This window comes from Babylonia areolata, chromosome 24 (genome assembly GCF_041734735.1).
Source record: "Babylonia areolata isolate BAREFJ2019XMU chromosome 24, ASM4173473v1, whole genome shotgun sequence".
Classification (NCBI taxonomy): domain Eukaryota; kingdom Metazoa; phylum Mollusca; class Gastropoda; order Neogastropoda; family Buccinidae; genus Babylonia; species Babylonia areolata.
The window spans coordinates 9,598,231-9,622,865 of record NC_134899.1 but is presented as its reverse complement, the minus strand read 5'-3'; the positions used below and the strand labels follow the sequence as shown (position 1 = coordinate 9,622,865).

At 43.9% G+C, this 24,635-nt stretch overlaps 2 protein-coding genes across 3 annotated transcripts in view; one reads left to right on the top strand and one right to left on the bottom strand.

The window, feature by feature from the left end:
- The window catches only part of LOC143298691 (rab proteins geranylgeranyltransferase component A 2-like), a 33,030-nt gene extending 26,620 nt beyond the window's left edge, over nt 1-6,410 (top strand). Inside the window, exon 17 of the mRNA XM_076611582.1 lies at nt 683-6,410. Coding sequence (XP_076467697.1) covers nt 683-1,060 — 378 coding nt within the window. The 3' untranslated portion in view covers nt 1,061-6,410. The remainder of the gene's footprint in view (nt 1-682) is intronic.
- A 4,811-nt stretch (nt 6,411-11,221) lies between these two features.
- Nucleotides 11,222-24,635, bottom strand: part of LOC143299237 (uncharacterized) — a 66,342-nt gene continuing 52,928 nt past the window's right edge. The window contains exons 3-6 of one of the 2 annotated variants that reach the window (XM_076612445.1): nt 16,520-16,759; nt 14,954-15,019; nt 12,550-12,828; nt 11,222-12,311 (exon numbers count right to left, since the gene is read on the bottom strand). In XM_076612445.1, the coding sequence (XP_076468560.1) occupies nt 12,562-12,828; nt 14,954-15,019; nt 16,520-16,759 (573 nt within the window). In that variant the 3' untranslated portion in view covers nt 11,222-12,311; nt 12,550-12,561. Of the gene's footprint in view, nt 12,829-14,953; nt 15,020-16,519; nt 16,760-24,635 lie in introns of both variants that reach the window. The other variant, XM_076612444.1, reaches the window with a different exon arrangement.

The window sequence follows — 24,635 nt, the reverse complement described above, 5'->3', positions numbered from 1 at the left end:
GGACTGGCCGTACTGAGTGAGTTAAGCAGTAAGCAGTGGAACAGTCTGCAGTCTTCTTGTGCTTCTGCAAGATTTTTTTTTTTTTTTTTTTCAAACACTATTCATTGTGAACAATTCCAAGATAACTCGAAACAGCAAAGCCTCACTCAGCTCCGAATTTCATTTATTCTTGTAACAGCAAACTTGGAATGTTAAACTCGTCCTTATCCGTGTATTCCCTGTCCATACCTACCATTTTTCATGAGTTGCTTCCCTTTCCTTCATTCGATTTGTGTTGGGCAGTCTTTCTTAAAAAATTTAACATTGAAAGTATCGAAAAACCAGAAGTGTAAGATATGAGGTCTCTCAAGAAGTTTTGATGGACGGCAACAGTGACAAGGAGTCAAATGATTTTGATTTTAGGCCAAATGATGATGATTTTGATGCAGCAAGTGACAAAATGAAGCTCAAGCGATCTACTATATCATCATGCCAGGTTTTAGGCCAGTAAGTCAAGAAATGAAATGGTGCTTTTTGTCTCACTGCCTGTTTTCCAACCAAATTCCCCAGGCAGCCTATGTGATTCAGGTATTCAAAGAAATGTTGAAAAAAACAACAACAACAAAATACATTGAGAACAACAAAATAACCCAGACAGTTTCATATTCCCCTGTCAGTCATACATTTGTCCAACTGTCAACAGGCCAAGACCATCTTCCAGAGGCTGTGTCCGGAGGAAGAGTTCCTGCCCAAGCCCCCCCACCCCGACGACATCATCTACGTGGACACGGAGGAGGTGGCCGCCGTGGGTAACGAACAGGGGGAATGGTCCGGGGACCGAACTCCTGACACCGACCCTTCTCAGACCACAGACAGTGCGGCCACTCAGGGCAGTGCTCAGAAAGAAGACGACGATGGACAGGCGGAAGATGTGGAGAAGGAAGGAAAGGAAGATGATGGAGGCAGAGTGAAAGGAGAAGCGAAATCCGATTGCGATGACGGCAAGAGCGGTGAAGATGCCACACCTCAGGAAAGGGAGAAGAAGGAGTGCGGTGGAGAGAGCAATGAAGCAGAGTCCTAGCCCTGGCTGAAGAATCGTTGTCACTGGGTTTTTTTTTGTTTTTTTTTTTTTATCAGATTATCTCAGCCATGATTTCAATGATCCTACATCAGTGAGACTCATCTGTGTTAGGCGTAAAGCAGAATGTGAGCCTGGGTTTGTCTGTAAATATGCAGGGAATCCAGAATGGACTGCTTTGAGAGGAGGGGGGATGGATGAACACAGAGAGAGACTGAGAGAGTGAAAGAATAAAAGAGAGAGAAAAGATGTGTGCAACAAAAAAATATTGGGCTGTTCTCAAGTCCAGTGATTGTCTGATTCCTATGTTTCATCTTTAAGGGAACAGCATGCTTTTTGATCATGTAAACACAATGAGAGAATAATTAATTGTCTATGCTGTATTTTGATGTTAGCACTAAGCAGACATCTCCTTGTTTGCGTAGCTCCAAACAAAGAGAAATAAGTATGAAACTAACTTTGTGGTCTTCATGGTTGGGACAAAAGCATCATGGACTCAGAGGTGTAAAAAAAAAAACCATGCAAAACCACACACACACACACACACACACACACACACACACACACACACACACACATATATATATATATATATATATATATATATGTATATGGATAGAGAAACCAAGAATATTTACTCCTTTGACCCCTTTTGGGGCAAGGAGGATATGATGTATCACCAATGGTATCTTACCAGAATTAACATAAACAGCAATTAAAACATCATAAACTCTCAGTAAGAAAACACAAACTAAATTAAAACACAGCACAAATGATAAGAGTTTATCTCTGGTATTAGACACCTCATAATAGATCAGGCGATGTTGCTCATCTTTGCAAAATTACTTCTTGGTTACATGAAATAAATTACACAACCAGCCTCTTCAAACAAGAAACAGTAAAAAAAATAGTTGACCATTTTTTTTCTTCTTTGATGTTGTGATGCAATTTCTTCTTCAGCAGAATCAGATAAAAAAAAAATTTCTGCAAGTTTTATGTCATAATCATATATTGTGCCAATTATCTCATTGAGATCAAACGAGTCATTGTGTAAATATTTGTTGTGCATTCAGAATCAGTGATCTGAAAGAGATGGGTCTTTTTTTTGTGTGTGTAGTAACCAACAATTTCTAGCAATATTTTGAGATTATGCTAAAGGATTACGTACGCTACAGTGCATAGCAACAAAGGGTCATGCTTTCGATGTCCAGCAGACCACAAAGTTGGCTGGCATCACCACATGAGATCGTGAAATGATTTAGAGCATGCATTAAATGTCCAGCTAAAAGGGCATTACAGTACATTATACTTGATTTGATAAACACAGATTCTATGTCATTATGTAGAATAAACACTGATATAAGAAGATCCTTCAGAGGCTGTGTCAGCTGTTCCGACTGCTAGGTATTCATAGTGTTTTGTAACATTTCTCTACCAAAAACCAAGCTGGATTACTGTCATCATCAGGAAAGACTTGCACATGGTCACTACGTTTCTTACAGCAACCGTATTCCCTCCTGAACAGTTGATATGACAAATATTTACGGCTAGATAAAGTGATTCTTTATCCCAAATCATTAAAAACTTCTTCAATAGATAAACATGGGATCCTGTGTGTCAGTCTAAGTGTCAACAAAACACAGACAATCAAACTGTGAACTATGATCATTGAAATCTTCACGTTTCCTTCTGTTTTCTAGTTCATGTGTATTTGTAGATAAAAACATAGATTCAGTGTTGTATACACAGTCTGCTGCAGTAGGCAGGGGATAGGTAAACAGGGCAGGACTCCATCATGCAGGCACTGACGTCCACCTTGTCAACCCCCAGAAGAAGCAGGTCATCGGGCGTATCAAGGAAAACCACCTTTGGTTCCAATGTTTGGTCTGGTGCGTTCTTCAGCACGTAGCGGATCTTGCCCCCCTCCCCTGGTGTTGAAGAGACTCTGTCCACGTTTGCGTTTTGCTTTTGCGATGTGAAGCATTCTGCTCTTTAGAGGGGTCAGGTCATCGTTCACATACTCTGTCTTGTAGTCTGACGTTGTCTTTAGTTGTTTTCGTTTTGACATGATGAGTGCTTTCATTTTTCATGACTTCAGTTTCTCAATAACAGGATGACTAGTGTTGCTGCTTCTCTGACTTTGGTTTCTGGGTCCCACTCTGTATACAGCCTCAGTGTCCTCAGGTGTGATGTCACACCCTGTCACTTGAAAGACATTGATCACTTTCTATTCAGTCTTTCTGGATGATGTTTCATTGAGGCCTTTGATCTTGACAATTTCTTGTCTGCTGCATTGGTCTTGTTGGTCATGTTTATGTTGCAGAAACAGATTTTGCTGTTGCAGACGTTACAGAGTAACATCAGAAGACAAACTGTCCTTCAAGGTAGTCAGCAAAATCTTCTGAATGGAAGAGGATGGAAGTGGAATTAAATGTTCTGTGAATCATGAAGCAGTTTCGTCAGAGTCACTTGTGTCATTATTTTTTAGTTCTTCTTGAATAGAGGTGTGTCTTGGATACTTGCGTTGTGGGTCACACACAGGAACTCTATGTTTCACAATACCCACGGGAAAGTCTCCAGACCCAGGGCAGAGATGTCTTCAAGGTGACTTGAACAGCCTGCCCCTACAAACCCACACACTGCAGAGATGGAGCAGGGTTTGGGTGGGTGATAGTCTAAGCACAGTCATGCAAGCGGCACCCTTCCAGGTGTTAACCCAATGGAGCTCAATCCTGAGAAACACCTCCCACTTTTCTCAAGGCCTGACTAAGCGCGTTGGGTTACGCTGCTGGTCAGGCATCTGCTTGGCAGATGTGGTGTAGCATATATGGATTTGTCCGAACGCAGTGACGCCTCCTTGAGCTACTGAAACTGAAACTGAGTTCTTCTTGCCTTTCTCTTTACCTCCTTTCCCACTGTTCAGCTTGCTGAGCACATTGTTCTCCTATCCCCCCATCAAAACCATCAAAAAGTCTTGTCAACGGAAGGTCCTGGGAATGAAGACGTGGTAGGGCATGGCAATGACTGTGAACTGGACATGGTTGTTTTAATAGTCAGTTAGAAAAGTTAATGGTGGATACTAAAATTTGTATTACTGGAGATGAATGGAGAGGGGAAAAAAAATCAAATCACACCTTTAGATTTGGAAGAACAGCACCAAAGATGAAAATTTAAAATGTTCATGTCATCACACAAAAAACTGATGCACAAGTCGATGAATCAGCACAGCTATGTCACACAATGTCACCAAATTTTCAGCAGAGAAATTCCAAGACCAAATAGTAAGTATTAAGGGCAATCCCTCACACAAGTAGAGAGAGAGAGAGATTGTTATGTTATTGTTGTGCATGTAAATGCATTGGGTTACGCTGCTGGTCAGACATCTGCTTAACAGATGTGGTGCTGAGTACATGGATTTGTCTGAACTCAGTGATGCCTCCTTGAGTAACTGAACTGAACTGAATTGTGTGTATTTTTGTGTCTGTCTGAGTATGTATGTATGTATGTGCCTGCCTATGTGTGTGTATGTGTTAGGGTAGCTGTTAGATACACATGTATGTTAAAATGTATGTATGCAGTGTGTGTATGTGTGTGTGTGTGTGTGTAGTCACATTTTGGTGTGTGTATGTAACATAGATATAATGTTTTATGTTGACGAAAGCGTTTTTGTAAAGCACCTAGAGCAGATTTCTGGATAATGTGCTATAGAAGTATCCATTATTATTATTATTATGTATGTGTGTGCATGAGCAAGTGAGTGTTCCTAGACTGTTAATATGTGTACATGTACCATTCTACAAGACCTACTGATCCATTGATGCATGGTTTTGGTAAGCGGAAAGAATTCCATGCAAATTTCTTAGTAGGTTTGGAATGGCACACCCAGGGTTTTGAATTATTTGTTTATTTGTATTTGTATTTCTTTTTATCACAACAGATTTCTCTGTGTGAAATTCGGGCTGCTCTCTCAGGGAGAGCGCTTCGCCATACTACAGCGCCACCCATTTTTTTGTATTTTTTCCTGTGTGCAGTTTTATTTGTTTTTCATATTGAAGTGGATTTTTCTACAGAATTTTGCCAGGAACAACACTTTTGTTGTCTTGGGTTCTTTTACGTGCGCTAAGTGCATGCTGCACACGGGACCTCGGTTTATCGTCTCATCCGAATGACTAGCGTCCAGACCACCACTCAAGGTCCAGTGGAGGGGGAGAAAATTTCGGGGGCTGTGCCATGATTCGAACCAGCGCGCTCAGATTCTCTTGCTTCCTAGGCGGACGCGTTACCTCTAGGCCATCACTCCACTGTAATCACCACGTCTTCTTTCCATTGGTGACAGAGGCATTATGTCACCAGGTCATATGACAGGCCTACTTACAGTAAAAGAATGGGCATAGCTGATTTTCTGCATGATTCATGGAGTACTTTGGTACTGTTGTTGGTTGGCTGCACTAGCCTTCCTCAATAAGGGAGATGGGTAGAGTTCAGTGGACATTTAGAAGAAAAACCTAACGTCGCATGATCACCTTCATCAACCAAACCACTGTCAGCGGAATGCGGAGTCTGGTAATACTGAGCCCAAAACTGGCACAGCAGTAAATAGGTTTGTTTGTTGTTGTTTTTTGCCCCAGAATTTGGGACATTTTGTTTTCCATATTTCAATGATGGTGAATGACAATGGGGGGTGGGGGGTGATAACGATATAACGATGCTGTTTGCCGATCAATCAAGGTTTAGGACTATTTGACAAGACTGTACTCATTATATATATACCCCAGCATCCAGCAGGTGTTTGCCAGGAAATGTTAGCAACACTCCCGAAGACACACCTGTGAAGTGGATGGTCCTCAGCTGTGTGGTCCCAGTCTTCCCATTTGAGCCCATGGCACACTCAGCTCTGGATAGGAGCCAGCCAGCCAAGATCCGCCCCTGATGGGATCAAACCCATGACCTCCCAGTCATCAGTCTGTGACAGTAACCACTTCACCATGGTGGCTAGTGGCAGTTCAACTAATAAGCTAATTCAGGTTGCTGTCTTTAGAAAAAAATGATTTATTGACTTATCCTCTGTGTGCCTTCAGCTAACTTTGTTTTCTTGCTTTGAGTATCTTCATGCAGTCATGCATGCAACATAGCTGTTTATGGTTTGTCTTTTATTTGTTTATGATAAAACAAAACCATTGTTTATGAATGTCAGGCAGGTATCTGTCACAATGTTGGTCTCATGTGCCAAGTGTGTGTGTGTATTTTATGGAGCTTTTTAAAATTTTTTGTTGTTCTGTTGTTTTTTATTGAATGATTTTTAATTTTTGTTTTGAACCCCCCACCTTTCTTTCATAAAGAAAAGAAAAAACAATTCAGAGTAGTGTATTTCGTGGCTTTTCAATTTTTGGAAATGCACAGAATTTTATGCATAATTTGAATGCATACAATTTAAAAAGATTGGTGTTTGTTTTTCATTTTTTTTACTGTTATTAAAGAACTGTGCAAGTTTGTGTCCATTGATGGGCCCAGCTAAGCATGTTTGTTTTTTTGTTTTTTTCTTTTCGAGGCAGGATAGGAGGATCATCTTGTTATGTTGTCTGTATGGAATGTCATCCTTGTCTTTCTTCTGAAAATAGGCAGTGTTTTTTTTGTAGAATCAGAATGTCACCGTTAAAACACAGCACAACTGAGGGTTCACAGTGTGGAATGCTATCTGGGAAATGTCAAGATGATGGTGAAAATGCTCTGTGTCTTGCTATGTCATAGTTTCGGCAAACGGAAAGATTATTGAATCATGGATATTGAAGTTTTGCTTGGACATAAATCTGCATGAAAATTTAAGTTTCCAGGAACGCTTCATCATCATCATGGTAAGTCCATCATGAATGATTAAGACATCAGTGACTCCGGAGATAGAATGCAACCCAAAGGCAGACGCACAAATGCAGCCGCACTATGGGCTTGATGGTTGGTCCCGTCCCCTCTTTGTGCAGGATTGACGATTCTGGTCGAGGTCGTGAAGGTGCCATTATTCCTCAAACAGCAGAACATCCCTTATATGCAGCCAGTCGCCAGGCGTTGCGGTCAGTAGTCTGGGTTTCTCACCTGATGCAGACCGATAGGGAATCTTCCAGGCGGTCCTTCTGAAGTGTTTCAGTGTTTCTTGTCCCAGTAGCCAGCTTGGAGATGAAGACTTATCTTTGGCAATTACATGTTGTCCGTTTAGACTCTATGTCCATGTTGCTCTATTCTTATTGAGATTTGGGCTCACAGACTGTATTTATTTAATCATTTGTTCATTTGATTATTCTTTTTCACAGTGTGGTGACCTATTTCCCCCAAGTTACTGTCAGCAAGGGAACAATACTGTGGATGATTGGGTTACTTTGCCTGCATTTTTGAATTTTTTTTTTTAGAGTTTTGTGTTCAAGGCGATTGTATTTTCAGTTGGGCAGTCCATATAATGGCCTTCAGTAAGTAACAATGTCAATGTCTGCATTTTGCTGATTAGATGTGATTACAGAAGCTTTTGACTGAATGTTTTGTGATGTGTTCTATGATTTTTGATAATTGATTTAATGTTTTATGTTTTATTGTTTTGGGTTAATTTTTTTTATATTTTTTACAGTTTCATGATTGCAGAGCATTTGACTGTTAGTCAAATGGATATCTTTTGTTATGTATGTTTTTAAACATCTTTGGATATAATTTGAATATATGCATCTTTAACTTAAAAATAATCTATTTAACTGAGACAAGTGTGCCAGGGTTATAAATGATGTGATAGTCTGTGTTATTTTTATCTCCATCCCTCTCTCTCTCTCACACACACACACACATTCTCACTCTATTTCACACATACATACACAATCACTCACACTCATGCATACACACACACACACATTTCACATACACGCACGCAAACACACATACTTCCTCATGTGTTATGTCATGAATACAAGTGTATGAGATAATCAGGGTTGTGTAGTGTGTTGTCCAGTGACTACAGAGCACCACTCTGTGTAGGTGTGGACCAGTTATAGTTGGTCGTTTTCTTCTTTAAAACTGTACACACAACAAACATGCACATATTGAAGCAAGAATACACACACACACACGCATACATGCACACATGCGTGCACACATATTTACTCACATGCATATTTAGAACGAGCAAACACACACACACACACACACACACACACACACACACACACTCACTCGTGACTGCACCACCACAGACATGCTGACTCATGCATGCAAAAATATTCTCACACCCACCTTCTAGTGTCAACAAATATTTATTTCAGAGGTGTTGGTACGTTCCTTTGAGGAGGCGGTACATATTACAATAATCAACAATTTCATATCATCACAGGCCCTATATTTATTACAATAATCAACAATTTCATATCATTACAGGCTCTATATTTACAACTGTACATCTCCACCAAAAAAGGCGAAGTTTGTGGCCATAACATATGTTTACACCGATTTTTTTTTTTTTAATTTTTTTTTTTTACTCTTAATTTGATTGTCAGCAGTCGGTTTAACAACTATCATAGAGGTTCATCTCATGTCAGTATTTTTCCTTCCTGTGTCATTGTGTAGATTAGCAGTTTCAATGATGTGTGCAGACTGATCCATATACGCTGCACCACATTTGCAGTCTTATTTGTATGATAGTCAGTCATGTCCGACTATGACTATGGCCACCAGAACAGCAGAGGAGGCAACTGCTGTCCCAACTATCTGGGCTAGAATTTGATTATAGTGGAGAGTGTCTTGCATCCCCACTCTCACGGCTATGAGGGTTTAAGGACAGTCGGCGTTGGGATGGTTCCCAAAGGCCAACCAGCCCCCAAGGCTGCAGCACTAAGAGCCAGTGCAATCTTGCCTCCTAGTTTGAGACTCACAGTCTTTCACAAAAGACTAAGCTGTAAATGACTTCCTACTGCAATGGACAGGGCACGTTGTCCGCATGGCAGACAGCAGGATCCCGAAGATGCTACTGTATGGCCAGCTGAAGGAAGGCCACCGCGAACTTGGAAGACCCTGCAAGCGCTTCAAGAACACCTTGAAGACAAACCTCAAAGCCTGTGACATAGACGTCGCTTCCTGGGAAACTGATGCCCTTGACCGTTCTTGCTGGAGGATGCTGTGCTCTAGTGGCATAATGACGTTTGAAAAAGAAGAGAACGCTGGCCAATTAAGGAGAAGTGTGAGCGAAGGAAGCAGGGCTCAACTTCTGGAGACGTTCTCCCTTGCAACAACTGTGGGAAGTGCTGCGCATCCAGAATCGGCATCTTCTCCCATATGAGGACACACACCGACAGATAAGCCTGCCTGCCTACTCATCCGTCGGTCCAGACGGGAGACTCCATCAAAGGAGCAGATGCCGGACCCTCGCATAAACCCAATGTGCTGCTCAGGCCTCCAGGGCCTACCCTGGGTTTTTGAAAGACATTGAAATAAAACGGACTAAAGTGAGGCGAGAAAACGGTTGAGACTAACCTGTAGGTGGTGACTTGTCCTATGAAGAGAGTATCCCGACGTTTCGGGCCCTAGGCCCTTCTTCATGGGGAGAAAAATAGAGAATGGAGAAGAAAAGAGAGGGCAAAACCAAGACAGGTAAAACTAAGAACTGTGAGGAGTAATCAGAGAGAAAAAAAGAACAGAGAAAAAGGTGAGCAGTATTTGTGGCTAAAGTGAATTAGCATTCAGCAGTCAATACTCTCACATAAACTGCTGGTGCTTGTTTAATTAAACAACAACAACAAAACAGACACACACTGCAGTTCTACATTTGCCTTTTTGTCTGTTGTACACTGACGTGACGTGTTCAGAAACATTGTCTTCAGCAGCGTATGCAATCAGTTATACAACCCTGAAACGTTTTGTATTATTGGGTCAGAAGTCATATACTTCGACATTATGTTATACTATATACATTTTTTTCTAGTGAAAGCATGAGGGATGAACAAACAATAACAAAAACAAAAACAAGACCGTATGTCTATGTCTCATAATTGAAGCTTGTCATCCATTATTTCAAACATATCAAACCCATGTCTCTGCCGTGTTATGTTAAACCAGACACACGTCACTGACTTAGCAAAACAACATACAATGATGGCACATCACCGGTCGTGATCCTGTTGTATTTCTTCCTCTTCTTCTTCTTCTTACGTTTTTACCCCGCCATATTGGCAGCCATACTCCGTTTTCGGGGGTCTGCTGTAATTCATCCACCATGCATCAGTGTGACAATAATCGTTAAAGCATGCACACGACGGCCTCGATCAGAATTAATTGCCTCAGCAGCATCGCCGAAGCCCGCGAGAAGAGAAAGGCAGCAGCAGCCATGGTCTTCTAACTAAACACACACACACAGTGACATGCGCGCGCACACACACACAGACAGACAGACACACATACACAGTGACACGCGCGCGCACACACACACACACACACACACAGTCACACACACACACACACACACACAGAGTCACACACACACACACACACACACACAGTGACTCACACACACAGTGACACACACACACACACACACACACACACACAGTCACACACACACACACACACACACACACACACACACACACACGTTTACTGCACGCACTGTCAGCAGCGAAAGTGGCAAGGGACGACTAACATGGCCGCTTCGCTTGGCCTCGAATGAACGGGGATGCGTTCTGTCCATTCTGTTCGTTGAATTAATACCGTGAGCAGCAGCAGAACCCAAACTGAAAGTCCAAACGGTTTCCCTGCCAGTGGCCTCACTATATAATTATATGTACACCAATGCAGATCCGAACTCAGACTTCGTTGCCAAATACGTGGGTCTGTACCAAACGAGACTGAGAAAATGCGTTGGCGTCTTCGTTGGACACGACAATCTACCAATTAACCCTTTCACCGCCAGTCAATTTAGAGCGCAAAATTCCCTTGTGCTATAAACACAGAAAATATGGTGTCTAAGAATAGCTGGGGATTCTCCTTGTGATGTGTAAAAAAATATGACCTGTCCTACCACCGAACATAAAGAGCAGTTGGTTCATCGATAACAGACCCATGATCTGGTCACCCTCCATTGACATGGGTCCTCTACCAAGCTGTTGCATAAATGCGAGTTTGGCAGTGAAAGGGTTAATGATAAAAAAAATAAAATAAAAAAAAACCCACAACGATACTACTACTAATAAAGATGTAATACTTGTCGCACTGGTTCTTCATTGTTGTATCTCTTTATATCTTTTTAAAAATTATTTATTTATTTATTCATGTACGCTTACAGTTGACTTCATCAAGTTTTTGCGCCTTATACATAATTTTATTATTATTAGTAGTAGTTTTTTGGGTTTTTTTAATGTATTTATCTATTATTTATTCACTTTTTTTTATCCTCTCAAGGCCTGACTAAGCGCGTTGGGTTATGCTGCTGGTCAGGCGCGCTAGGCATCTGCTTGGCAGATGTGGTGTAGCGTATATGGATTTGTCCGAACGCAGTGACGCCTCCTTGAGCTACTGAAACTGAAACTGAAACTGTATCTCTGGTCAAAACAGACTTTCTCCTGGCCTCCCCGGACTGCATGATGATCTTGCTCAGTCCGGTGCAGTCCATTGTACAATAAATTATTTATTAATCGTGGGCCTTTTGACCGTGTCTAACGGACTCGGGTAGTGTGCAGTTATTTGCATAGTCCTTTTTATTATCATTATTGTTTGTTTTGGGATTTGTTTGGTTTTTCTTTTTCTTTTTTTCATATATTCTCTTATCATTTTTTTTTTTTTTTTAACATAATCCGGTCATTCGATCCGATATTTTCAAAATCATTTGGTCCATTTTCTCAGATCGAGAGAATCTGTAGCCATTGACTCACTCGCCTTTTTTCTTGGTTTTTTTTTTTTTTCTGGTGAAGTGTTCAAGATATATTTACAGCCACAGACCCCCCCCCAGCTCCCCCACTCCACCCCGGACCCCTTTACACCCACCCACCCACACACACACACACATGTGTGCGTGTGTGTGTGTGTTTGTGTGTGTGTGTGTGTGTATGCGCGCGCGCGCGCCTGCGTGCGCTTAGGGTCCTTGCTATAGCTCCCTAACGCAGAAGGGGCTTTGTCTCAGCCCATAATATGTTGCATGTGGCATCAACCTTGTGGTCCATCTCGATCAACTGATCCAACAACAACAACAACAACAACAAAACCGGACGATCGTGGAAACAAGTAGAGGTGGTGGTGGTGGTGGTGGCTGGTGACGGTGTCAGTGGGCAGAGTGGTGGTGGTGGTGGTGGTGGTGGTGGCTGGTGACGGTGTTGGGGCTGGTGGTGCTGGGGCTGGTGGTGGTGGTGGTGGTGGTGGTGGCTGGTGACGGTGTCAGTGGGCAGAGTGGTGGTGGTGGTGGTGGTGGTGGTGGTGGTGGCTGGTGACGGTGTTGGGGCTGGTGGTGCTGGGGCTGGTGGTGGTGGTGGTGGTGGTGGTGGCTGGTGACGGTGTCAGTGGGCAGAGTGGTGGTGGTGGTGGTGGTGGTGGTGGTGGCGGTGTTGGGACTGGTGGTGCTGGGGCTGGTGTTGGTGTTGGTGTTGGTGGAGGCAGTGGGGACACCTCTGCAGGCCGCTCTCGTTGCAGTGCATGCAGCGCAGGGCGGAGAACTCCTGGGTGAAGTGGTTCCGGTGCAGGGACTTCTTGCTGCCGTGGCATACCGCGCACGGCACGTAGCGGAACCCGCCGCACGCCTCGCACAGCTCGCGGACCTGGGTTTTCTGTGCACAACACTACCATCGTCACGAGGCACACCGTGCAACAACACAATCGTCACGAGACACACTTACGTCATCACCTGGGTTTTCTGGGCACAACACTACGATCGTCACGAGGCACACTGTGCAACAACACAATCGTCACGAGACACCACCTACGTCATCACCTGGATTTTCTGTGCACAACACGATCGTCACGAGCCACACCGTGCAACAACACAATCGTCACGAGACACACCTACGTCATCACCTGGATTTTCTGTGCACAACACTACGATCGTCACGAGGCACACCGTGCAACAACACAATCGTCACGAGACACACCTACGTCATCACCTGGGTTTTCTGTGCACAACACTACCATCGTCACGAGGCACACTCTGCAACAACACAATCGTCACGAGACACCACCTACGTCATCACCTGGGTTTTCTGTGCACAACATAATCGTCGCGAGACACACCTACGTCATCGCCTGGGTTTTCTGTGCACAACACTACGATCGTCACGAGGCACACTCTGAAACAACGCAATCGTCACGAGACACACTTACGTCATCACCTGGGTTTTCTGGGCACAACACGATCGTCGGGATGCACACTGTGCAACACAATCGTCGCCAGACACATGTACATCATCACCTGGGTTTTCTGGGCAGAACACGATCGTCACGAGGCACACTGTACAACGCAATCGTCACGAGACACACCTACGTCATCACCTGGGTTTTCTGTGCACAACACGATCGTCACGAGGCACACCGTGCAACAACACAATCGTCACGAGACACCACCTACGTCATCACCTGGGTTTTCTGTGCACAACACTACGATCGTCACGAGGCACACTGTGCAACAACACAATCGTCACGAGACACCACCTACGTCATCACCTGGGTTTTCTGTGCACAACACGATCGTCACGAGGCACACCGTGCAACAACACAATCGTCACGAGACACCACCTACGTCATCACCTGGGTTTTCTGTGCACAACACGATCGTCACGAGGCACACCGTGCAACAACACAATCGTCACGAGACACCACCTACGTCATCACCTGGGTTTTCTGTGTACAACACAATCGTCACGAGACATGTACACGTGCGTCATCATCACCTGGGTTTTCTGTGCACAACACGATCGTCACGAAGCACACTGTGCAACACAATCGTCACGAGACACACCTACGTCATCACCTGGGTTTTCTGTGCACAACACGATCGTCACGAGGCACACTTTGCAACAACACAATCGTCACGAGACACCACCTACGTCATCACCTGGGTTTTCTGCATAATATGTCGTCAGAGACACACGTCATCGTCTGGGTTTTCTGCATAACATATCGTCAGAGACACACGTCATCGTCTGGGTTTTCTGCATAACATATCGTCAGAGACACACTTCATCACCTGGGTTTTCTGTGACAACACATCGTCACGAGACAAGCGTCATCACCTGGGTTTTCTGTGACAACACATTATCATGAGACACGCGTCATCACCTGGGTTTTCTGTGTACAACACATCGTCACGAGACACACGTCATCACCTGGGTTTTTTGTGACAACGCATTGTCACGAGACACGCGTCATCACCTGGGTTTTCTGTGTACAACACATCGTCACGAGACACACGTCATCACCTGGGTTTTCTGTGACAACACATTGTCACGAGACACGCGTCATCACCTGGGTTTTCTGTATAACATATTGTCAGAGACACACGTCATCGTCTGGGTTTTCTGCATAACATATCGTCAGAGACACACGTCATCACCTGGGTTTTCTGTGACAACACATCGTCACGAGACACACGTGGGTCACCTGGGTTTTCTACAAGAGAGAGAGAGAGCGAGAGAAAGGGAGAGGGGGCAAGAGACAGACAGACAGAGAGGGTGGACAAGAGAGAGAGAGAGAGAGAGAGAGGAGGGGGGGGGCAAGAGAGACAGACAGACAGACAGAGACAGAAAGAGAGAGACAGAGACAGACAGACAGACAGACAGAAAGACAGACAGACAGACAGAGACAGACAGACAGACAGAGACAGACTTAAGGTGAAACGTACACACACTGGTGGTATAGGACCAGTGCCGATGACGACACACTCACACAACACGGACTTACAGGAAACCTGTGGAGAAGTTTCCTCAGCTCCCCACTTTCGTTCAGCTTCCCTAATGTCTCCGCTCCCTGGGTCAGAAAGAGAGGCAAGAAATTTAATATTCATCATCCTCGACAGATCTTACTCCACTACCCTCGTTAAACAAAAATCCGTTTCGTTTCGTTTTGAACCCCCGAGCAAGGTGCGTTTAATCTCAACAGTGTCAATGACAGTCTCTCTCTCCCGCCCCCACCCCGACCCCCCGCGACGCCCAACCCTGTGTGTGTGTGTGTGTGTGTGTGTCTGTGTGTGTCTGTGTGTGTCTGTGTGTGTGTCTGTCTGAGTGTTTTGCCATTGCTTTTTTTCTTTTTTTTTTCGCTTTTCTTTCTTCTTTGCCCTTGAGGGCTGGATGTAAAAGAAAAAAAAAAAAAAAAAAAAAAGCAGCTGTGCTTACTCCACTACCCTCGTGAAATAAAAATTCGTTTCGTTTCGTATTGTTTCGTCTCTCTCACTCTTCCCTCTCTCTTTTTCTCTGTGCCTCTGTCTCTCTGTCTCTCTCTTTCCCTCTCTCTCTGTGCTTCTGTCTGTCTGTCTGTCTGTCTCTCAAAGGAGAAGAGTATATGTTACATCGTGAAGACTTTTGAATGTATGACTCCAGCATTTTACTGTATATGCCCCTTCAAAGGGGCTGTGCTCTCTCTCTCTCTCTTTCTCTCTCTCTTTCTCTCTCTCTCTAGCCACCCCCCTCTCTCTCTCTCTCTCTCTCTCTCTCTCTCTCTCTCTCTTTCTACTCATGCAGCGTATCAATATGGATCTGAGAAAGTGGCTTATAGTGTGCGTGCACGCATGCGTGCAGAAACACACCACGCACACACGCACACAATTAACCATCTTAAAAACATTTTTACTTTGACCACACACACACACACACACACACACACACACAGAGATAACCATACACCTTTCCACATCATACTACACCCACCCTCCAAACCTGCGCACCATCCTCTCCAACCACCGCCACCACCACCCCCTAACTCCCCCCCCTCCCACACACACACCTTACACTTCATCAACCCCTTTAATTTCCACCCCCTTCCGTCCACCAACCCCCTAACCCCCACCTTACACCTCATCAACCCCTGTCCACCCCCCCGTCCGTTCCCCAACCCCCTAACCCCCACCTTACACCTCATCAACCCCTGTCCACCCCCTTCCGTTCATCAACCCCCTAACCCCCACCTTACACCTCATCAACCCCTGTCCACCCCCCCGTCCGTTCCCCAACCCCCTAACCCCCACCTTACACCTCACCAACCCCTGTCCACCCCCCCGTCCATTCCCCAACCCCCTAACCCCCACCTTACACCTCATCAACCCCTGTCCACCACCCCGTCCGTTCCCCAACCCCCTAACCCCCACCTTACACCTCACCAACCCCTGTCCATCTCCTTCCATCCCCCAACTCCCCTTAACTCCCATGCACCTTGCAACCTCACCAACCTCTTTAATTCCCACCCCCCGCCCACTCACCTTACACCTCACCCAACCCCTTTTTCCACTCCTACCCCCCAGGTTCAGGTCCTCACCCCTAAATGCACGCCGTCAATGAAGATCTGAGGCAGCGGCACGTCGTCCGCCGAGTCGAGGCGCTCCTGGAGCTGTCTCTGGTGCTCGTGGCTGAGGTACACGTCCCGCTGCTCGAAGTGCACCATGTGCGTGTGCAGGATGTTGCGCGCGCTCTTGCAGCGCTCGTGGGTCTCGCGCACCACGGTCATGGACGTCGTGTACAGCACGATCTTCCCCTTCTCCACTGAGCGGTAATTGAACTGCAACACACACACAGATACACACACACACACACACACACATACAGACACAGACACACACGAGCACACACACACACACACACACACACACACACACACACACACACACACACACACACACACACACACACACACACACACACACACACACACACGAGCACACACACACACACACACACACACACACAGACACACACACACACACACACACACACACACACACACACACACACACACGAGGATCTGAGAAAGTGGTGGCTCATAGTGAGTCGCACACGCATGCATGCAGACACACACACACACACACACACATACACACACACACACACACACACACACGCACACACACACACACACACACACACACACACATGCAACGCACAGGCAGGAAGTATATCAACATCATCATTGTTGTTGATTAGCCAAGTCGAACATACACATACACAGACAGAGACACACCCAGCTGCAGATAGAAAGACAGACAGACAGACACACACACACACACACACACACACACACACACACACATGCAACGCACATGCAGGAAGTTCATCAACATTATCATTGTTGTTGATTAGCCCAGTCGAACATGCAGAGACAGACAGTCACAGACAGAGACACAGACAGACAGAGAGACAGAGACAGACAGACACACACACACACACACACACACACACAAACACAGACACAGATACACACACAGATACACACAGAGACACACACAGCCACACACACATGCAACGCACATGCAGGAAGTTCATCAACATTATCATTGTTGTTGATTAGCCAAGTCGAACAGACAGAGACAGACAGTCACAGACAGAGACACAGACAGACAGATAGACACAGACAGACAGACACAGACACACAAACACAGATACACACACAGACACACACACACACACAGCCACAGACACACACACACGCGCGCGCGCGCGCGCAATCACACACACAACTGGAAACGGAAATCAAAATCAGGAACAGGAGAGTTATATTCCACTACATAGACCATAAACCTTGCTAATACCTCTGGCGTTGACCTTTTCTGTTATCATCAATTACATCAATTAACTGATACAACAACAACAAAAATTATATTTCGTAAAGTGTCTAGTAAACACCCAGTCCCCAATTTGGGTTAAAAAGTGCATATGGCAAAAAACCTTGTAAACGCCAACTTTGAAAACAGAAGAAGAAGAAGAAGAAGAATTATCATGGACTAAAGATAATTCAATTTGCTATTCGTACTGATTTACAAAGCGTTGCAGATGTTAGACCCAGAGGTCAAGAATTAAAGTTTGCTCGAGACATCAATGCATCATTGAAAACCAAGTGAGAGAAGGACTGACGTTTCTCCACGACATAGTGTCTTTTCAGTAGCTTGTAGCTTGCTCTCCATGTCTGTATGTATGTCTATCTGTTTGTTTGCCCCCCACTCTCTGTCTGTCCGAGTCTCTGTCTATCTACGTGGAAGAAAGAATGTTTTCCTTCTCTAGCATTCACCCGTGAAATGGTTTCCGTCGGTGACTGGTGTAGGTGTTTATCACTGGATTTTCAATGGATGTAGGAGACATGGGGCAGAGACTTTCATACACAAAAAGCATCCATTATACTTCTGAACAATATTTCTTGTCGATACAGTTTCACGAGAGTCTTCTCATGTAATAAAACAAACACTCAACAAGCAGGCTATATAGTGCATGGTGAAACTAAGAATCGGAAAGGGCTTCCACAAAAGGGTAATGTACCCGGTAAACGCCCATCCTAACTTTAGAGGGTGGAATATGTGCAGAATTCTGATTGGGCGCTTACAAGGCAGGCTGTATGTAGTACAATTAGAGAAAGAGAGAGAGAGAGAGAGTGTGTGTGTGTGTGTTTCAACGGAGATACATATATGTGCACATGAACAGATATATATATATATATATATTATTGAAGAGTCCTGCAGGCGATGGATGGTAGTCTATCTCTTCCCCACCAAAACCAACTGGAATAAATAAATAAATAAATAACAAAATCTTAATAGATAGTCCACTCACGCAGCGTTTCCAAAATATCATGTCAGGAACATTCCTCCCAACTCACGGTTGAGCAGAAACATTTCAGAATTCACTACACAGCGAAACAAGTCAAAGCGAAACATGTATTTCCTCCACAGTCGATCGACCATCATTACCTCGAGACGGACGGGAGTGATAAATAGCTACGGCAGTCACCGAGGGAAACCATTTCACGGGTGAATGCGAGAGAAGGAAACCAGTTCCCATTAGTTTTTCCTCCGGAACGACACGTCATGTGCCAATAGCCACAATAATCGATGTTTCGGTTTCTGGCCGGGCTTGGGAACGGTCACAGGTGCAACAGCCGCTCGAGTGGTTAAGTTTTCAATCTGAGGATTTTGTGTTCGAGTTCGGGTCGTGGCGCCTAGTGGTTAAAGGGGGGTACCGTTAAAGGGTGGCGATTTTTTTTTCGATCTCCCAGGTCAGCAGATATACAGGCCTGCTAGTGCCTGATCTTCGTGTGTGCAAGCACACAGAAGATCAAATAAGCACGTTAAAGTTCCTGCAACTAATGTCAACGTTCTGTGAGTTGTGGAAATAGGAACCTACCCAGTACGCACATCCTCGAAAAAAAGAATATGGTTGCCAACACAGGGGGATAAAAACGTTTTGACACGTAAAATTCCACTTGTTCATACGAGTGAACGTGGGAGTTATTATTATTATCATTATATTTATATAGCGCTGAATCTTGTGCAGAGACAAATCAAAGCTCTTTCGCACCAGTCATTCACACACATGTATAACTCTAAAACTGGAAAAAACTGAAGACAAGGAAGAGGCAGGGAAGGGAGGCTATTCTGTTCTGGGAAGAGGTGGGTTTTTAAGACCAGACTTGAAAGAGCTGAGTGCGGAGACCTGACGAAGAGAAAGAGGAAGTTCATTCCAAGTGTTGCAGCCCACGAACGCACAAGTACCTCACAAACAGTCACTAGCCATATGATATTCTATGCTGAGGTACTTCACTTCATGGCTGTCCCTGAAGTTGTGTTAAGTTCAGTGTTCTTGTCGAGTTGTTGCAATTATTCCTTCTGAGTTTTCCAAATTTCGGGTTTTATTCATGATTTAATTTGAACACACTGGTTGATTAAGATAAAAAAAAAAAAAAAAAAAATCGACAGTGCACGTACTTCTATTTATTCCCACCTTTGCTAGTTTTAACTAATGTTGGGTTCTGTGAATGTTATAGGATCCCAGCGCCTGTTTTGGGACCAAATTATTCGGCCTGTACAATTACGATCATCCTGAACCTTTAAGAACGAACTGGAACGAATTAAAGCACATAAAACACAGTAACAGCTGACTCTGATTACTGGTGAATTGATGATACATTTATGGACTCTGGTCACCGGAAAATAAATGACCCATTTATTTGATAATGATAATTGAAAAAAAAAATGAAACGAAGTCTGGACAGATAAGAAAAGAACACACACACACACACACACATGGATGCGCTACGGGCACCACTTTGGTATAGAAAATAAAAGCATATAAAAGTTGGACTGATTTAACACTCCTACTATGTGGAGTGATGGCCTAGAGGTAACGCGTCCGCCTATGAAGCGAGAGAATCTGAGCGCGCTGGTTCGAATCACGGCTCAGCCGCCGATATTTTCTTCCCCTCCACTAGACCTTGAGTGGTGGTCTGGACGCTATTCATTCGGATGAGACGATAAACCGAGGTCCCGTGTGCAGCATGCACTTAGCGCACGTAAAAGAACACACGGCAACAAAAAGGTTGTTCCTGGCAAAATTCTGTAGAAAATCCACTTCGATAGGAAAAACAAATAAAACTGCATGCAGGAAAAAATACAAAAAAATGGGTGGCGCTGTAGTATAGCGACGCGCTCTCCCTGGGGAGAGCAGACTGAATTTCACACAGAGAAATCTGTTGTGATAAAAAGAAATACAAATGCAAATACATCTTCTCATCCACACCACCACACACGCACCCACCTACAACAAAGTTTTACTTAAAAGCAACTGAGTTAATTTCTTTTGTTTTAAAGAGAGAGAAACAAAAAGTCATGATATTCTGTTGAGCTCTAAATCTTTTTTTATTTTATTTATTTTTTATATAAAATATAACTGCGGCAGCACTTTCTACTGACAACCACAACCACAAACTCACCTTTTCCCTCAGCAATAAGTTCAATTGTGGCAGGTCCACTTCCTTTTCGTTAGGTGTGCTTGATATGTGTGTATACATATGTATGTGTACATAACTACATGCATGTATATGAATGTGTATTGTGTGTGCGTGTGTTTATGTAAGTTTGTGCCTGCCTATGTGTGCGTATGTGTTAGGGTAGCTGTTAGATACACATATATGTTAAAATGTATGTATACAGTGTGTGTGTGTGTGTGTGTGCGCGCGTGCGTGTGTGTGTGTGTGTGTGTGTGGTCACATTTTGGTGTGTGATTCTAACATAGATATAATGTTTCATGTTAACAAAAGCGTTTTTGTAAAGCACCTAGAGCAGATTTCTGGATAGTGTGCTCTATATATAAGTATCCATTATTATTATTATTAATGACGCCGACAAAAACAAAAGGACAAAATCACCATGCCGTCACCGGTGAATCAAACCTCGAGGGTAATCACTGCATGCAAGCTGAATACTTTGCCGCATGCTGTGCTGGCGTTCAGCAGCGTTCTGCTCTCACTCTCAACAGTCCACAGACTTCATATTGTACGCAGAACGCTAAGCTTTTCTTCCTGTCACAAAGCCAGCTCTTACATCCAACAGATCAACGGGACTTTTTACTCAGTTCTCCAGAAATTGTGAACGCCTTTCATAGACCTGTCAAGCAACGTATAGACAGGGTTTAACTCTCTCCATACGAACGGCGAAAGAGAAGACGTTAACAGCGTTTCACCCCAATTACCACCATCAAAGTATTGCAAGTGGAAGGCTCACATACTGAAGAGGTGAATGTTGACAAAGAATACCACAATTCTGACAACGGAAGCTAAAGGTTGGGTCATTGAGACACCCACTGGACATCCGAGGGATCTGTGTAGAGAAGAAGAGAGGACTGGCCGTACTGAGTGAGTTAAGAGGGTTTTCGTTGTTGTTGTTGTTGTTGCTGCTGCTGTTGTTAATCTCAACAAATAGCGATGAAAAGTTCGCCGTGGTGGGGAGAATAGTGGATGGGGTGGTTCTGTGTGGGTGTGTGGGTGGTGATGGTAGGTTGGGGGCGGGGGGGGGGGGGGGGGGGCGGGGGGGGGGGGTTATTGCCTTTATCAGCTGACGTTCACAATACAGCGGATGCTGTTAAATATTTTGTGCTGTTTGTTCTTGAGTCAAGAACCAGGATCACACACACACACACACACACACACACACACACACACATATATATATATATATATATATATATATATATATATATATATATAAAAGTATGTATATAACGATAGATATAAGGATATTATATATATATATATATATATATATATAGAGAGAGAGAGAGAGAGAGAGAGAGAGAGAGAGAGATCAGTGTGCCTTCTACTTGAAGTAAGGGTGTATGGGTGGAAACGTTTGGGGAATTTGTGTGAACGTAGACGATTATGTGAATCGGTAGAAAACTCATATAACACATACACACACACATACTATCGACGAGCATAGAAATCAAATGATTCATCCCATAAAACTAATGAAGAATAGCGTTTCAATGGTAGTTAGTATTCTGCTGCCATGACTCTTATTGTCGGTTTTGTTGTTGTTGTTGTTGTTTCGGCCAAACAGCGCTCTCTGTCACACAGTCTGCGAGGAGAAGCCAGTAAACGGAGTTGAGTTTAACATTCTTATCTTATTAAAGAAAAAAACACAACAACAAAACAACAAACAACAACAACCAAACAAACAAACAAAACAAATTAATTAAAAAAAAAAACAAAAAACGCCAAGGTCGAACTGCTCACGGCGTAGCTTTTGTTTCTGTGAAAGTAGCAATGTTCGAGGGGGTAGACGGACACAAGCTGTTCGCGTCGGCTTTCATGTCAAAATCCCGAGTGTTAAATACTAAAATAGAGACTGGCTTGAGCTTGAATGGGATTTAGGCACGTCTCACAAGTCGCCGTTGAACAGAGGGTGAACAATGTGGATGAGTGAGAGAGAGAGAGGGGGGGGTGTAGACAGAGAGACAGGGGTGGAAGGAGAGAGAGAGAGAGAGTGAAAGATGCATACAGACAGAAAGAAATTGAGACAGGGAGAGAGAGACAGACAGACAAAGAGACAGAGACTCAGCTGAAAAGTAGGCGAACAATACCATAGGTTGAGAGAGATAGAGAGGATGGGAAAGACTGAGAGAGCGGGGGAGAGACATAAGGTGGAAGGAGAGAGAGAGAGAGAGAGAGAGAGAGAGAGAGAACGAACGAATTTTATTGCTATTACGCTGTTCAGTTTCAGTTTCAGTTTCAGTTTCAGTAGCTCAAGGAGGCGTCACTGCGTTCAGACAAATCCATATACGCTACACCACATCTGCCAAGCAGATGCCTGACCAGCAGCATAAGCCAACGTGCTTAGTCAGGCCTTGAGAAACAAAAAAATATATATATAAGCTTACATAAATAAATAAATAATAATTATGATATAAAAAGGTAGTAGTGATGAAAATAATAATAAATTAATAATAACAATAATAATAATAATAACAATAATAATAATAATGAATAAATAATTAAATAAATAAGACAACAATGATGATAAATAAGCAAATAAATGTAAGACATGAAGACACACATTCACACATACACCCACACATGCATAACAGATATGCACCAAACACGCAGTTTCACAGATATGAAAGCACAGTCAAATGCATATAAACGTACATGAGCTCCAACACACACACACACACCACACATTACCCTGCACCTCCTCTACCCCCCTCCCCCACACACTCATTTCTTGTCTATGTATCGCAGCTTCCACGGCACACACACACACACACACACACACACACACAGATGAACGCTTACTTGTATAAGCACACACTGTTCAGCCCATTCAGCAATGCGGCACAACAAACATCAGTAAGCGCGACGCGATGTCACAGACATGGAGACCATGGCAATGTTTTGTTTTGTTTTGAATGTACAATCATATGACACAATCATTATTGTCAATATCGAAATTGCCACTGGCAAGTGGTCCAGTTGGCAAGGCGAGGCACAGCAGCGAACACATCAACCCAGGTAAAACTTGATCAGGTCACGAAGAGTTTGCAGGTCTCGTTCTGCACGTGCTTGGGTGTCAGTGTGTTGTGGATGCGTTTTCCTTTCCTCAGTTTGGACAGCTTAACACGTTCTTCCTCTAACATGTTCTTTTCATCCGTTTTACAAAACAATATGCACAATCTACAAAAAGAGTATTCTAGAACAATATCATCCGACTCACACAACAAAACATCTGCACTATTAGTCTTATGTAAAACGATCTTTCGAAACGCTATATTTCTGTGTCTGTCCCTCAAACGTCTTTGCATTGATCTGTCAGTTAAAGTGGCAACGTAATTTTTCACGACGCCAGCATCGAACCCGGCCACTGTACTTTCTATTGCCGACTCACTGTCATTGTCAGGTTGTCGAAGGAACTGAGAGATGTCGCAGTCCGATGATGAAGGAAGATCCAAGTTGTCTGGCACATGTGACACATCTGTTATTGGCTCTTCGTTCTGGTCCGTGCACTCCGTCGGAATGTGTTGTGTGTCTCTGTCCGCTTTATCAGTTTGTTTGGGTCGACTGTCAGAAAAAAAGACTGGCCCTTAAAAGCACAATCAGCACCAGCTGCGAGACTTGCCTG